Source organism: Pistacia vera, unplaced genomic scaffold (genome assembly GCF_008641045.1).
Source record: "Pistacia vera cultivar Batoury unplaced genomic scaffold, PisVer_v2 Contig296, whole genome shotgun sequence".
Classification (NCBI taxonomy): domain Eukaryota; kingdom Viridiplantae; phylum Streptophyta; class Magnoliopsida; order Sapindales; family Anacardiaceae; genus Pistacia; species Pistacia vera.
In genome coordinates this window covers 103,395-120,875 of record NW_022196108.1, presented here as the reverse complement: position 1 = coordinate 120,875, position 17,481 = coordinate 103,395, and the positions used below count along the sequence as shown (strand labels likewise).

Below are 17,481 nucleotides of genomic sequence, written 5' to 3'. Positions count from 1 at the left end.
AAACAAGATTATATTTGTGTTACTGGTCATTATTTTGATAATGAATGTAAATTAAATAAATTTTTATTAGGATTTAAATTAATGGATGTAGATCATAGTGGTCAACAAATTTATTTTAAAATTGTTGAAGTTTTAGAAGAATTTGATTTGATTAACAAAGTAATAAGTCTAACTTTATATAATCCAAGTGTTAACAGTAGAGCTATAGATTTTTTAAACTAAATTTTCTTTTTTATGACAATTATAAGTTTTTTTATCAACGCTGTGCATGTCATATTATTAATTTAATTATAAAAAGTGATATGAAAGAATTAGAAATAATATTGATAGAATTAAAGATTGTTTAGCTTGGATTACTAATAGTAATAAAAGAATTTTTTAATTTAAAAATGCTTGTAGAACTTCAAATTTGTCTCCTAAAATTTTTGCATTAAACATGCCATTTAGGTGGAATATTACTTATTTAATGTTTGATTCATGTTTACCTTATGTAAATTTAATTAGTTATTTTGTAGCAAATAAGAGGGGTCCTCATTTTTTGGTAGAGAGTGACTAGCATATAGCTCAAAAATTTTAATATTTTCTTAAAACTTTTTATATTGCCACTTTAAAACTTTCTGGTGTGTATTATCCTGTTAGTTCATTGATAATACATACAATTTTAGAAATTTCAAATTTATTTGCTCGAAATAGAAACAATGAATTTTTAGCATGACCAATAGAAGCAATGGAATTTAAATTTAAAAAATACTGGAAACTCATTCCTTTTTTTTTTTTTGTTTAACTGCTATATTTGATCCTAGGATTAAATTAATGGGTTTAGACACGTTAAGTGAAAATTTACAAGAAGAAGCGTATGTCAATCAACTAGGAGAGATAAGACAGTGTCTTAGAGAGGTATATTTGCAATATGAAAGCAGGTATGGGAACCAGCAAAAAGGCGCAATACTCGAGGAAGTACCAGTAGAAGACACAAATGAAGACTTCTACTCATGGAGTGCAATTAATAGGTGAAAGAAGACTCGAACCCAAACCACAACCTTCTCTTCAGAAGCATCAACAAGGAATATAATGTCCTCCATGCAATTGCAGAGTAATGAGCTTCACCAATATTTGGGAACCCCTGACTTGCTACCAGTAGATCCACAACAAAGAGCCAACTTTGATGTCTTAGAATATTGGAAAACCAGAAAATGGATTTTTTCGGTACTATCAAGACTTGTCCTAATGTTTTCTCTGTTCTTGTTAACCGTCTTATCCGAACAAACATTTAGTGCAAGTGGAAGAATTTTAAATGAAATAGGACTAAACTTTCACCAAAATTGATTGAAGTCCTCACATATCTTCGAGATTGAAACGGTCACGCCTACAAGATCAATATGAGGTGTGCGATAATACTTTAGTAAATCATTTCAATTTGTAATTTAGATGATACGATGAGAGAGGTTTTAGTCACCCTCACATTACCTACAGAATTTCGGCTTATCGCAACAAAATATTTGTCACTAGAATATCAAAATTGTGACTATTTCGCTAATGTGATATTTATAGTACACCAAGTTGGTCACATAAGCTCGTACTCTTAAGTGTATAGTGACGAAAGAGCGTTTGGTCACCATAACCTAAATATTTATTGTGACAATAATATTTGCCACTTTAAACCGTTTATTGTAAATTATTATAACAATAGAGACTTTTTTTCACTACAATAATATTTTGTTCCAATTGATTATATTAAAGACTAAATGATAAACTTTATGGGTGAGAAATAATACATATTATGACAAATTGATTTTTGTCAAATTGTAAATACTGACAATTATGTGCTCATAATTTTAATAGCGACAAAAATTTATTTGTCATTAACTTTATTGTGGCACATTTAGTTTTCCATATTTGTATTTGTTTATATGACAATATATTTATCAAATTTTGTACAGTGACGGAAACATTTTTGTAAATTTAATAGCATGACAAATACTTTACATGACAATTTATTTGTCAAATAATATAGGCATGACAAATATTGTTTGTCATCTCAATAGATAAAACATTCATATCTATACTTACTCATATAATACTGAACAAAGAAAAAAAAAAAAAAAAAACCAAAAAAAAAAAAAAAAAAAAAACAAAACAAAAGATGAAGGCTAGTAAAGGAAGCAAATGGAGGTATGCATCCATAATTCTTTACATCATATATTACCACTTTCGTCATATACAATACCCAATGATTGGAAAATAACTATGAACAATATTAATATTTCCATCATTCAAAAAAGAAATCTACCAACAAAACTCTCTCAATTCCCATATGTACATAGGCCATCAATCATTCTCCCTTAAAAATGCTCAGAGGGAAAACCACACCTTTAATATAACAACTATTGTTGGAGACACCCCCATCCATGAACAGTTGCTATATTTGCTCCTAGGTGACGCATCTAGTGACGACCAGTCTTGGAAACAGCCTGTCCTTCAACACCAGCTTCATGGTGATCGGAAGATCATCAGGTATCTTAAGGACCATCAGGCACAACCCTGTTCCAATTATTAATATCTTTTAGAGCAGGAAATTGCAAAAAATAATCTAGTTTAAGATGAACTATATAGGTATACATAGGAGAAATTGGGTGGCAGAACATGAGCAAGTATAAATGTAATTTGGCTTCAATTGGTGTACATTCTAAGTTAGTACATGCAAAATATCAGTTCATATCAGGGATTTTGTTACCCTAATGGCGCTGCATATAAACCTTGTTGTTGTATAGTCTCCATAGTATATATATATATGGCTAATCACCAGTTAAAGCCCGTGGTCTATGCTTAATGGTAGAAAAGACATCCCGTCGTTGAAACCGCTCTTACAAATGCAATATTCGCAGTCAAAGTTGGACCATAAGCCACTGGCCACACAATAAAAAGTAAAACTACATTTAATTAATTACATTGAACTTGAAAAAGTGTTAGACCCATACTAGTCAACAAAGTAAAAGGAAAGGCATCCTGCTCTATTGATCAACATGGCAACCAATCAAGATTTCCAAAGAACTATTCGATTCAAAAAAAAAACACTAAAAAATGCTTAGAAGAGATCGAAAGGGTCCTATACTATTTTTGCTCAAGTTCAAGCATTAATGAAATATGCCTCAGAAGATTAAATCTTCCCTTTCCTTTCATTTGCAACTAACACACTAAACACACTATAATAACAATTTACCAAACACCAAATTAGAAGTAAAAACAGAAAATTTTAAATTAAATATATAGAAAAGAGAATAGAAATACTGAAAAGTATATCGTTTAGAAATTCATTTCATTAAAAGTTTTACATTTAATTTTATAAATTTGGCATTCAGCAAACAGTCCGAGTTACCAAAACAATAATGACTTTGTAAGGTGTAGATCATATTGTGCATAATTTCCTTTACCATGTTCTTTATAGTACATACAAATTAATAAGACAACAAATATCAAAAACCTCAAAAAAATAAACACAACCCAATACCCATCAAAGGAATTGTCTAATAAGCAACTTTAATGATAATACTAAACAAAGCACACAAAATAAACAAGTCCAGCAAGGGTTTTGGTTAAAACAAGACATGAAGTAGTCACGTGGAAAGAATTAATCAAACTATAATATCAATAATTTCAAAAGAATGAAGACAAACCATTAAGGCATTTCTCTAAAAGAAACAACTTAACGATAATACCAAACAAGCTTAAAAATGAACGAAACTAGCAAGTTTTTTGCTTCAAACAAGACATGAAGTGGTCAAGTGCAGTGAATTAATCAAACAACAAAATCAAAACTTTCAACAAATGAACAAGCCCATCAAGAAAATTTTCCAAATACAAAGACTTTAATACTAAAACCAAATAAAGCTCACAATGAAAGGAACCCAACAAGCGTTTTGCTTCGGATAAGACATAAAGTGATGAAATGCAGTGAATTAAACAAAAAAGAATATAAAAATTCAACATAATGAAGACAACCCATCAAGAGAATTCCTAAAGATATAACTTTAATACTAAAATCAACAAGCTCACGAATTGAAAGGAACCAAGCAAGGGTTTTGCTTCAAAGAAGCCACAAGTGGTAAAGTGGAATGAATTACCGACACAGTAAATAAAAAAAATATAAAATGAATGCAAACCTAATTCCCTAAAAAGATAGCTTTAATTATAACACCAAACAAAGCGTAAGGATTTTGTTTCAACCAAGACATAAACTGATCAATTGTAACGAATTAATCAAACAATTTCCCAAAAAAAAAGAAAAACCACCATCAAGAGAATTATCTTAAACAACTTTAACTCTAAAACATAACAAGCTCAAGGATTTTGCTACAACAGACAAAAGTGATAAAATGTGTCGAATAAATCAAACAATATATCAAACAATTCAAACAAAAGCACCACAACCCATCAAGAATTCTCTAAAAACCACAACTTTAATGGTTAAACCAAACAAAGCTCACTAATTCAAAAGATCCATCAAGGGTTGTGTTTATTTTGCTCGTTTGTGACCTCCAACAAGACCACACTAACACCAATGCTGCGGCAATGCCGGCGCAGAAAGCATACCCATTTTGGTGAGGTCCCTGAGCTTAATTTGAGGAACTGTTCATCTTTTCCATCTTCCAAGATAACAAGCAAAGAGAGGAACTGATGTTGATATGGGTCTTTCTACTCGATTTCTCAAAAACAAAACAAACCCACTATACAATAAAACTACACCATCATTCAAATATGCCCAAACAAACATTACTTGAAGCCAAAACAAAACTCAAACCCAGATATATAATTTCTACAGAAAAACCAAGCCTTAACGGTTCCACAACAGTAAAAATCCAATTTTTAAACCAAATACAACAAACCCTTATATATAACCTTATTATGAAATCCTGAAGCAAAGGTACAAAATAAATTGATAGAACAAAAACACAAAAAAAACAAAACCCTAAAAATAACGATTTGTTTGAAATTAAGCCAATTTTTCCCCAAAAAAAAAGAAACCTGGCCTTTGACTTTGAGGTTATGTGAGCCGATTGATTGTTGGGCTTCTTGTTCTTCCTCTTGCGGTGGATTGCTAACGCCTGACATCTTCTGTCCTTTTGCGTTCTGCACACCTCCCATCTTCCTTTTACACTAGTTTTGGAAAATTTTATTTGCTCCCTACTTGAATGAAAGTAACAAGGTAAACCCCAAATAATATAACTTTGACCCCTACAATGCAAAGAAACAAATCAACCTCTTTTGTGTTGGCGGGAATGAAATGTTTTCTTAAATAATGGGTATATAAGATAATTTTAAAATGTTATTTTATTTTGATTATATGTAACATATAAAAAAGCTATTTATTATTGGGCTATTGTACACTTTAAAAATGCTATTGTAAATATATATTAATGACATTTAAAAAAGAGTTACCATAATATATAAAGTGTTATAAAAAGTTGAAAAAATTTTTACCATACTATTTTAACATCAAGTGTTACCATAATATTCTACAATAACACTTTCGGAAAGTGCAATTTTTTTTTTAATTTTTAAAAATAAAAGTAATATTTTAACAACAAGATTATGAATTAAAATTTGGGGACAAATATTTACAATGAATTGAAATGTGTTGCTACGATTTTCAAACAGATTTTTTTTAATTACTGATCGTTGGTAATTTGTTTTAGAACAGATTTTCTTGATCTAGCTAGATATAGCAAAACCTGACCCGCCTCTGATCACCCCCCAATCCCGACCAAATTACCTAGCCCTTGACCTCGTACCCAATCCTATGCATTAATGAGTTTTTTTTAATGACATATATGTTATTACTAAAAACTTGAAAGGAATGAACAATACTTGTACGTGTATTATATTTTTTTTAACAAATTTTGTCACAATCTATCACGTTTAGTTTGACTCAAATATTTTGTCATAATACCTCTATTTTAACATTTTCAAATGATAATTTTTTTTTTTTTTTTTTTTTGCAATATAAATAATTCTTTTGTGACAAATTAATTTGTAATTAGCATGTATTACTATATATACTGATTAAAGTTTTTATGAACAAATATGTTTCATGATAAACAATTTATCTCAGTGTTTAAATTTTGAACAAAACATTTTGTCATTAATACCTCTATTTTAGCATATATTATGGCAATTTTTTTTTTTTTGTAATATAAATAAATTCTTTGTGCCAAAATAATTTGATTTATAACCTGTTAATCTAAAATATAGTGATTAAAATATTTGATGACAAAATATGTCTGTCACAATAAACAATTTACCTAGACGCCAAAATTTGGCGCCAAAAATTTGTGACGAAATATTATCATAAAAATGTTTTTCTTCATTACATTTATTATGGGTTTCTTTATTGTGATAAAATATTATGACCATATTAGTTTTAGTCACTATATATTCTCTTTGTCATACTTAATGTGATGTTTCTTTATTTTGTCATAATACCTATATTACTCGTGACAAAATAACATTTGACAAAATTAATTTTGTCACAATATAATATATTTCTTGTAGTATTGTTTTGTAAATTGTAACTTTGTAATTTGTAAATTAACTGTCAATTATTGCACTCTTTTTTCCTTACCAAGTTTTTATCCCAATTGGGTTTTTCTTGGTAAGGTTTCTAACAAGGCAACAATTGTTGTAATTTCTTATTTTTTATTTTATTTTTTGAAAAATGAATAAATCTAATTTTTCTTATATTGCAATTTAATTGAATTAATATTTGAAATGTTAACTAAAAAAAAAAAAAATTTAATTGAATTGATATTTGAAAAGTTAACTAAAAAAAATTACACAAAAGACAAAAACATTAAAAATTAAAAATTAATTTTTTTGGTGGGCCGACCTGGCCCTGCCCACATAAAAACCCGTCGGGTTAGGTTAGTGAGTCGAGTCGGGCTAGCCCTTTTGAAAAAGAGGTCGGCGGGTTAGTTGGGCCACTTTTCTACCTCTAGTAGAGAGCTTGATGAGATTTGACTTGAAATATGTTAATTATTTTTATATTCTCTTTGTCTCGTTTGTGCAAAACTGGAGGTAATTTTCCATGTATGATTATGTCCAGTTTTCTTTAATTAAAACATTGGTTGAAATAGTAGAGTGTATTTCCTGTAGTCTATAACCTATAGCCCACTTTCTCTACTTCCCCAAAATCTTCACATCCCTTCACTCTTTTCTTCATCAAGAAACCAACTCCGCACTTTCTAGCTCTTTCTCAAACACTCAAATCAGGTCACACCAAATTATCCTAATATCCTATATATTTTCTAAACAAATAATCATCAATTCTAGATAAATCCTTGAGTATATATATTTAAAGTCTTGAAAGAAAAGGAAATTAAGGGTCCGTTTGGTTTGTTATTTTGGATAGGATTTTGGGAATAATATTGGGTAGTTGAATAGGGTGAGTATTACGAGGTAAACTTTAAAAATTAACAAAAAACCCCCTAGGTTTGCTAATTTAACTAAACACCCCAATATATAAATTTTTTGTAAAATGACAAAAACACCCCCACCTACCCACAGTGCCATGTTCCGGCCACTACCGCCGGAAAATGATGTTACAACGCAAACCGGTCGAATCTGGCCAGTTGTGCATTGATATGGCCTTTTTCGACCAGATCCACCACGAATATGGCCGAAAAAGGCCAAATCTACAGCCATATCTGGCTGTTGACGACCACAAAATGTCAGATTCGGCCGTCAGCAATGGCCAAAGATATGGCCGTCGTTGTCGATCAACGACGGCCAAGATTTGGCAGTCAGATCTTGCCTTTTCCAGCCAGATCCACTGTGGATCTGACCGAAAAAGGTCAAATAGGTGAATTATCGGCCAGTTCTGGTCGTTTCTACGTCGTTGTGACAGATTGTCGGTAACGGTGGTTGCCGGAATTTGGCAACTATGAGTGGGTGGGGGTGTTTTTTTTAATTTTTAAACTTTTTTTTTTTAGGGGTGTTTAATTAAATTAATAAACTTAAGGGGTCTAAAAGTAATTAAAAAATATAATAATATTTCCCAAATAATTAAACAAACAAGTATTTTGGGAATAGGATAGGGAATAATAAAACAAACGGACCCTAAACCTCTTTGAACAACTTTGAAGGTAATATATTAGTCTTCGAACGAAAGAAAGGTGAAGATGATCACAATTTTCAACCAATGGTATTACAAACTTAAATGTTTCAATTTAATATAAATTAAAATAACACAACATTGTTATCTAGTAAAATAACACAAGAACAAAACGAAAAACGCACAACAATTTTATTTTAACCTAAAACAAAAATAAAAGATGAAGATTACCTAAAACAAAAACAAAAGAAGAAAAAGTCAATATGTGTATCCTCGCCGGGTACAATGAGCAAAAGAAAGGGTTACGGGAGAAAACGCTTCAGTCTTAAAGAGTAGAGAGTTACATAGAACCTAGGTCGCAGTAGTTTCAGTTTTAGAGAGCAAAGAGAGAGAGAGAGAGAGAGAGTTATGAGAGAACAGGGAGAAAAGGCAAACAATTTTGTGTTCTTTTTTTTTTTTTTTTTTTCAAAGTCAACTTTACTGGGACGTGGTTTTTATTTTTGTGGTTTGATATAAATTGACTATATTACCGTTCTTCAAAACAGAAAACACTAACAAGACCTAACGGAGGGTGGGAAAGTGTCATTTTAAAACTTGACGAGTGGGAAAGTGTCAATTCGCCAAACCTTGGGTGGGAAAATGTCTTTCTCCCATTCTTTTGAGTTCCACTTCTTTTCTTTACATTAAATAAATTAAATTAAAAACAAATTAAAATCATAAAATATATAAAGCCCGCCCAAAATAAACCCACACCCTTATGTTTAAAATCCCACCCCCGTCGCACACCCAACCACTACCTCCTTTACTTTTATCCTCTTCCTCTGCCACCCCTTTATCTTATACACTTTCTCCTCCCTTTTCAAATTGAATAGCTGACAACTGGAGAGGCAGCAGTCAAACTGTTGAAGTGGTAACATCTAGATTGATTATTCACTCATCAGAAATTCACTAATTTCATATCCAAAGATCAAAAGTCAGATAGGAAAGGATCCCCCAATTACGGAGCCAATCTAGGTAGGAGTCCGAGGATGGAATCATCAAAGATTTACCAACACATCTTTGAATATGGAATCATCCAAAGCGTTATTCACATTTTTTTCTGCTCACGTCATATGTACCTCCTACCAGTTTCACATCCATGCCCCGGAGAAAACTTCCACTACATTTCAGATATATTATCAGTAGAACTAAGCCAACAACTCTTCACCACCCGAAGAAGTAATGTCTCCTATTAAACTAGCTACATACACACTACCGAAATGGAATGAGATTCTAAAAGATTAGATGATTATATTACTTGAAGAATTGGTCCTATGGTACATTTCTATTTTCACTACCTACCAAAAAAAATCAACTTGTCAATCCTTAACCGGCTATAACTATCCTCTTGCACAACATTTACCGAACAAATGGAACTTGAGTCACTCAACAATAAAACACACATCAAGCACGGTTGAATGCCTGACTGCAAACTTTGTTCACACTTTTCGGCAATGCGAATAATTAACAGTGCACAACTTTACAGGCAACTTTAGCTCCTGGGCTTATTTTCATGAGAGGGTTTCAGTAGGGCACGGTGAATGGTAATGCATATATATCGGCCTTAGGCAAGTAATAAACGTGTGGCAAAGTAGTTGAGTTCGAAAGAGGTAAACCAAGACTACCCACTTCACTAATTTTGGCTCCACATATCTAGTCCTGCTTTGTCCTGAACAGCCATTCCTTATCACAACTTTACACGCAACTTTAGATCTTGTGTTCATTTTTATGAGAGGGTTTCAGTAGGGCACGGTGAATGGTAAAGCATATATATCGGCCTTAGGCTTGTAACAAACGTGTGGCAAAGTAGTTGAATTCGAAAGAGGTAAATCAAGACTACCCACTTCACCAATTTTGGCTTCACATATCTGATCCTGCTTTGCCCTGAACAACCATTCTTTATTATCAAAAGTGCAGTCAGGTTCCGTTGGAGGTGGAACCCAGTTCTCAATGACATCTCTGAATTTTAATGCTAACTGAGGGGAGCAGCGACCACACAAACTTGATGGCACAACTGTCTCAGCCGTCTGAGCAGAACTTTAAGACACTTTTGTAGAGAGGCAAGACTTTTCTTCGTTGAGCCTTAACACGAGTTTTGGACAAATCTCTCTGGAAGTAGAACAAGGTAGTTCTACCTCTTCCAAGCCTTTTCTATAAGCATGTTCCTGCATCACTTGAGTACAAGCATCGTCAGTCCCCCCAGAGGCAGAGCAAGGCTATTCCCTGCTGGGTAAACTTCTGGATCATTTTGCCTTTGGAAAGGCAACCGGATTCGGATGCTGCTTCCTTCGTATTAATAATAACAATTTGAAGAAAGAACATCAGTGCCCATGTGAAGAAAACAAACCCAATAAGCAAACAGCCTCCCCATCGAAAAGCAAAAACACATAGGCACTCACCAGAATTATTCTCACCATCAAGGGGTGAGCTCAGCGTCTTTTGGTGCTGCTAAGAATGTTGTCAGAAGAGTTCTGAGATCCAACCGGATGCCCATGTTCTTCAGTAAGGATACTCTTCTCAAGTTCGTTCTCTGTTTTCTTTTGAAGACCTCCTTCTTTTTGATCTTCTTGGTTCCTATCATCCTTGTGCCTTTTCTTATGTCGGTGCTTCTTACTTTCAACCGCTTCACTTCCCTGAACCTTTTCCTTTTCTTTTTTCTCCAATTTTTTCTCTTTCTTCCTTTCTTTCCTTTTCTTCTTGGCCTTTTCTCCCTCCCGTTGGAGCTTCAAATCACAAGAGTAACCATCCATTTGAGAACGAACAAAGAAGTGGGAAAAGCCAAAAAGAGCAAGCACCATCAGTTTCACAGAGAAGAGAGCATGCAAAACTACAACAGAGTTGTTTACTTAGATGTAATGGGTACAAGTAGGCATGCAAAAAGGTATGTAAGCAAAAACAATCAGAGAAATACCACAAAAAGACCTTCCTAAACAAAGATACAATTTTAGGAATAAGTACAAAGAGTTGCACAGAGTTACAAGCACACTCGATAATTTACTTGGGGAGGAAATTCCAATGGGTAAAAATTAGTAATCACAATAAAATTCATATATTAACAAGCATAATAGAAGAACATCAATGAATCTAACTTTTTTTCTCTCCCCGTTAATTTGTCCTTGTTCATAATCTTATCTATTATCCACTGCTAAAAATTCTCATTCATATAATATATAAGCCAATCTACCTAGTGTGACTTAAACATAGACCATATGTTAAACATAAATTACCAACCTCACCCAATAAGATAAAAACTTATAATGCCTTGAAGAGGACTTGAACCTCCACGCTCTTAAGCACAAGACTTTTGATCTCACGTGTCTACCATTTCACCACCAAGACAATATCAAGATGAATCACATTCAATGTGTGAATCATATTCCAAACACATGATATCCTTCTTCCCAGTGACCAAACATAAGAGTGAGTAACTAACAAAAATGTAATTCCAACGACCCAGCCATGTCAAACAAGAGCTAATCAAACTCAAAATAAAATAGCCTTAAAGCATAATCAAACTCAAAATAAAATAGCCTTAAAGCATCCAAACCATTACCAAAACATATAACACATAAGCTTATACTGAATCTTAATCAACCTAAATGAAGTCTATAAACCTATTACTAGTAATGAATTTTCTTGAGCTCCTCTTCCATAGTCCCCTCTCCAGTACACATGACTTTGTGACAACATGAAAGCGCCCTACTCAGAATAAGCTAACATCAACCTCAAGATTGATAATTGATTCTTTGTTTGTGCTCTTAATGGTTATTTAGGGCAACTTTACTTACAAGAACCTAACGTTACAACATCAATTACAAATTAATATTCAGACGCATAAAAACGAAGTCATTTAATTCAGGTACAATTGGGCAGAAGGAAGTTTGGCGACTAAAATGGGTCATGAAAAACATTAATGTTCTAGCTCTATTAATTGAAGGTTCCATGGTTACTTATATAATTATTGATGATAAGAGGAGCAATGCACCAACATATTCTTTTCTTCATCGGGTAGTGACAGGCAGATAAGAGAACACTAGATGTACTTCTTCATTGGGTAGTGACAGACAGATGAGAAAACACTAGATGTTTTTCTTCATCGAGTAGTGACATGCAAGTGAAAAGACGCTAGACTAGAAATATTGGCAATTCAGTGTCAAAATCTTTATCACCCTAAAAGAACAAACACTTCCCCAAATTCAGCCCAAGAGTTGATAAAGGTAAAGTTTTGGTAGCAAGTGTTTGGATTAAAGAGTATATATAAAATTTTTGTCCTTTTAATTGTTAATTCGAGGTATAATTTATACAATCCCTAACACACTATTTACTCTAGTATACACAAATCATCACAATCAGACGATTGGGAAACGAACACATCGAGTAGTCAAGTCAGTCGATTGCAATGAAGCCATGAATGCTCAACAAACAAACCTTGATCGATTCAATCAAAGCCTCATCGCGAATACCATTCTTCACATATCCCGGTGGAGGATATGGGAAGCAACGAGACATCGTTCAACTGGACAAAGCGTAATTTTGTGTGAAAGAAATGAAGATCTGTCAAAAGAAAGTAAACAAACCTAACTTAAAGCTAAAATTAACCGACCAAGAGACTTTATCTAGGGTTTTAGTAAAGGCACATGTAACTTTCCCGCCAAAATCTTGTTTAGATCAAGACAAGGGGTGGGGGTTCTAAGGTTAGAGTTTGAGAAGACGAGACGCGTAAACCAGAGCTAAAGGGGATCTTGAATTTGATCCAGAGAAAGACCAAAAGCAAAAGAAAAAAGTGGGCAGAGAGGATTACTTATATGGACAAAGATGTTCGCATGTTTGGAAACAGGGATATCTTTGAATACAGGACACATGGAAGATTTCCATTCCCTCATTAGAATTATTGAGGGATCTGTTTGGAAACGGGAGCGGTGTCATTCTTGTATTAAGTTTATTCAGAGTTTCTCCATTTACGTCTTCTGTATTTTGTATTTAGTTGACCCCAATACAGTGCTGAAATGATTCCAGATTGCAACAACTACTAGATTTTATCTTATTGTATAACCGAAAAGAAACATCACAAGGATAAACACAATTTAGATTAAGAAACTTTTACCATATTCAATTTGATAAATATCAGTAAAAATGACCTAAATCATAAGCCCAAAAAACTTGCAATTTTCCTCTACTTAAAAATAAGAATAAGATTGAATAATCCCACAGGAGAGCCCAATTCAAAAGACCAATTTGATAAGTGAAAAATGAGTAAACGACTTTTTCCCATCCAAATAATAGTTTAATGACAATTTCCACTTATAGATTTTTAAAATATCATTTTATTACCCAAATTTATATTTCGTTTCCGATTCCGACATCGTTACGACCCCACACTACTACCATTCTTTTTCCCGATCATCACTCACCAAAACCTCTCAAACCCTACTCCTGTCGACTCCGTCAATCGCCAACAATCAAGTGATTAGGGTTTGTGTAGCTATCCCTCCTAAGTCAAATTCCGATTACTCTCAATCTCAATCACCAAAATCCAACCTTTCACTACCAAAAGACTCATCGATCTCCTCTCTTCAACAGCCTCAATAACCTAAACCGAGTTTATTCTCTATTTATCGTCAAAATATAAATTATGGTAACAAAATAATATTTTAAAAACCTATAGGTAAAAAATTATCATTAAACCATTATTTAGATGAAAAAAATCGTTAACTCATTGAAAATACCCTTAGGCTTAAATACCATATTTAATGTGTATGAATCCAATCCAAAAGACTGATCTAAAAAAACCTTAGACTTAAATACTATACTTGGTGGGTATATATATATACGATCCCGACGGTCGGATCGGTGATCTGAGATGCTAACATTTTCTGAGATCACATGCAATTTCCTGTTCAATTTTGATGTTGATTGATTCATAGATTGTCATGAACTTTGAAAGACGAAGGACTCGAAGCTCAATGCCTCAGATCACAAGATGAGAATAAGGTTCTGCAAGTGTGCTGTAACGTCCCCTTGAAGACCAAAGCAAATATAGTTGGCTATACGGTGCCAATACATGTTTTCACTTCAGTACAAAAACATAAACCATTTAGCCTCAATTACAAAATGTACAACATAAAGAATCTTAATTAATTTCTCATTTAATTTACATAACCACACAAGCAGCAGGGTTCTCGTCACTAAACGCAGTGGTGTACTTGACTTCGAAAGAGCTAGCACGTGCGAGAGCAAAGGCTTCGGGGTCCTCCAGCACGTTTCGCACGTACCCAGGTGGTGCCTTCTTATCATACGCGCCTGGCGCGTACGGATGAGGCACTACATCATACGGTACATAAGGCCAGAACTCCGCCTTCTTTCCCGTCCGATGTCTTACGCGTTCCAGCACCTTGTCGGGGTCCACGTACCCAATCACCATCAATTTGCTTTGCTTGGGCTCCACCTCCACTTGTGTCACCTCTTTCATGCCTTCCACTGATTTCTTCACTCTTCGCTCACACCCTTCACAGTCCATCTTGATCTTAATCTCCACCGTCTGGTTTATTCACACAAAAAGAAAAACGCGAAAAACTCGGAAGCACTTCTACGACATTTAGCATATAAAGAACCTCGGACAATGCAAAAAGCACTTCTAATAAACCTTAAAACAAAGTCAAAAGCACTTCTAATGCATACCTGTAATTGCTTAATTTTTTTGAATTTCTTGTGGCTGCGAATGCCATGGCAGTCGCAGAGTTCAGAGACGTCCTCAAGAAAGCCCATTGCAGGACGCATACAACACGAAAACAAGAAAGTGATACGTCTGATTCAGACCAAGCAATTAATAAGATTTATATTTCAACGTTGAAAGTGATTTTCAAACAGTCAGATTCTTCTTAGAAGGAAAAACCAGTACCAGGAATCATAGCTTATATATATATATATATATATATATATATATAATGAAAATTTGAGTGATGAATTATTGATAAGCTCATGAGCAGTTGAAGGTGGTGTAGCTGTTATGGACATGACACGTGTGGTCTGGTGCATGTGGAAAATGATCTAGAAGCACCACGTTGTTTCTAGGCCTTGTTAAGTGAGAAATATTGAGCAGAAGCATTTTTAAGGCTTCGAGCTTATCACATTGTAACTGAAATTCCGGAAGATATTATAAGTACAAATAGTTGTACTGTTAATAAGAAAAACTATGCTGGAGTATTCTAGTTACTTCCATGCTTTAGTTACAGTCTCCTCTTCAATAATGGAAAATCTCGAGATCATCACTTTAAAGAAACAAACCTAAGATGCTTTTTCAAAAAGTGTTTCGAATATTATTTAATTGATGAAGCGCTTTTCTGTAATTTTGTAAAAAGAAAAATTATTTAAATATGTTTCATGTTGAAATTGACGACCACTTGCTCCACTTTAACCATAAACGGTTCGTTTACAAGCGGCGATGCACACGAGGTCTCGCACACTGGTAAGTGGGTGGGGGCCCACCTATTCGGTGAACAGGCGGGGTAAGGGGCAGAGGCCCATAAACAAGGAATGTATACGAACCGAGCTGACTTGAGTATCTCGATATTCAAGCTCGGTTTGTGATGAACGATAACAAGCTCGAGCTCGAGCCGAGCTTGATCGAACTTCAATATTGGTGTTCGAGCTCGAGCTCGCGAGTATTAAGGTGAGAACTCGAGCTCGCTTAAATGAGCTTAAATGAGCTCGAGACAGAGTATTACATAATTTTAAAATCCGGAGCTCGTTTAAGCTCGTGAGCCTGACGAGCCGAGCTCAGTCGGATTTAATTCGACTCGATACTGTTCACGAGCTACTCGAGCTCGAGCTCGGCTCGACTGGCTTTGAATAGAATTCGAGCTTTCGACGAGCCGAGCTCAAATAGCTCGCGAGCTACTCGACTCATGTCTCATCTCTACCAGAAATTATAAACAGTTTGGGGTTAATACCACGAATAAATGCTGCAAAATTCTCTAAGGATTCTAACTCTCAATAGAGTTGGGTTTAGGGATAAGAATCCTAGCGGTTTAAGGTTTCTCTTCATAAATTTTATATATAAACGCATCGTTCTCTTGTATTAATGATATAGAAAATCAAAATAAATATTTACTCGGTTAAATATAATCTGGTTTTACGTGAACCAGGATAATCACACGTATTTCTTTTTCTTTATTATTTTGTTATTTGTGGGTGATTAGTTTTAGTTTAACTCAAAACGCTCTTTTGTTCTTTCATTTCAAAATTATGTCTCGTGTAAAAACAGCTCTACATACTGATATTGTTTTAATAATTAACATATTCTCGTTTGTTAATTGTTTTTTGTCATGTTTTTATTTATTAATGTTATTCTCTTAATCAAAATAAAATATGTTCAAATATTGAACATAAATATTATTTCAATAATTTGTAATTAACTAATACTATAAATTTTATATTAGATATGATAATTGATATGTACAAAGAGTTTTTATTTTTCCAGAAAATACAATAAATATCTCAGGGTGCATTTGGTACATTATTTCTACCCATATTCCCAATCTTATTCCCGAAATATTGTTTGGTACATTATTTGAGAAATATTAGTATATTTTTTTAATTCCTTTTAGACCCCTTGAGTTTATTAATTTCATTAAATACCCCCAGAAAAAAAGTTTAAAAATTAACAAAAACACTCCCACCCACTCATACTTGCCAGATTCCAGCAACCACCGTCGATGGTAGCCGGAATCTGTCACAAAAGTGAATTAACGACCGGAACTGGCTGTTAATTCACCGATCTGGCTGTCAACGAGGGCTAGATCTGGACTTTTGCCACCATTGACGGTCAGATCTGGCCGGAAAAGGCCATATCGACGCCCTACCCTCCAGATCCGATCGGTTTGTGTCGTAACGTCATTTTCGACCAAATTCCGACGGTGATTGCCGGAATCTGGCACTGTGGTGGGTGCCTGGGTGGGGGTGTTTTTGTTATTTTATAAAATTTTTATATATTGGGGTGTTTAGTTAAATTACAAAACCTAGGGGTTTTTTTGTAAATTTTTAAATTTTACCTTGTAATACTTCCGTATTCAACTACCCAATATTATTCTCAAAATCCTATCCAAAATAATAAAACAAACGGACTCTAGTCTGCCTTCTATTAACTCTTCCCTCCCCATGAGTTTACAAAATAAAAGAGAGGAATCCCAAAGGCGACTCGTATATATTATTCTAAAAGCAAGAGAAATGTCAGTTCTTTTAATTAAGCAAGTCTTTACGAAAGGGTAATTATATTGTTGATCAAATTAATACATGTATGACCTTTAATTTCAAATTTGATTGGCAATGTATATTTT

General features: G+C 33.8%; 2 protein-coding genes across 2 annotated transcripts; both read right to left on the bottom strand.

The window, feature by feature from the left end:
* Positions 1 to 10,336: 10,336 nt before the first annotated feature.
* Positions 10,337 to 12,655, bottom strand: LOC116135176 (glutamic acid-rich protein-like). The gene is made up of 4 exons (XM_031420883.1): positions 12,575 to 12,655; positions 11,779 to 11,805; positions 10,630 to 10,884; positions 10,337 to 10,591 (listed from the first exon to the last, which is right to left on the bottom strand). Exons 1-4 carry the CDS (start codon positions 12,653 to 12,655, stop codon positions 10,337 to 10,339), a joined length of 618 nt encoding a protein of 205 aa, XP_031276743.1.
* Positions 12,656 to 14,297: 1,642 nt separating this feature from the next.
* On the bottom strand, positions 14,298 to 14,911 carry LOC116135214 (heavy metal-associated isoprenylated plant protein 27-like). The gene is made up of 2 exons (XM_031420916.1): positions 14,825 to 14,911; positions 14,298 to 14,684 (listed from the first exon to the last, which is right to left on the bottom strand). The coding sequence occupies exons 1-2, from the start codon at positions 14,909 to 14,911 to the stop codon at positions 14,298 to 14,300; spliced, it is 474 nt and encodes a 157-aa protein (XP_031276776.1).
* Between the last annotated feature and the right edge of the window lie 2,570 nt (positions 14,912 to 17,481).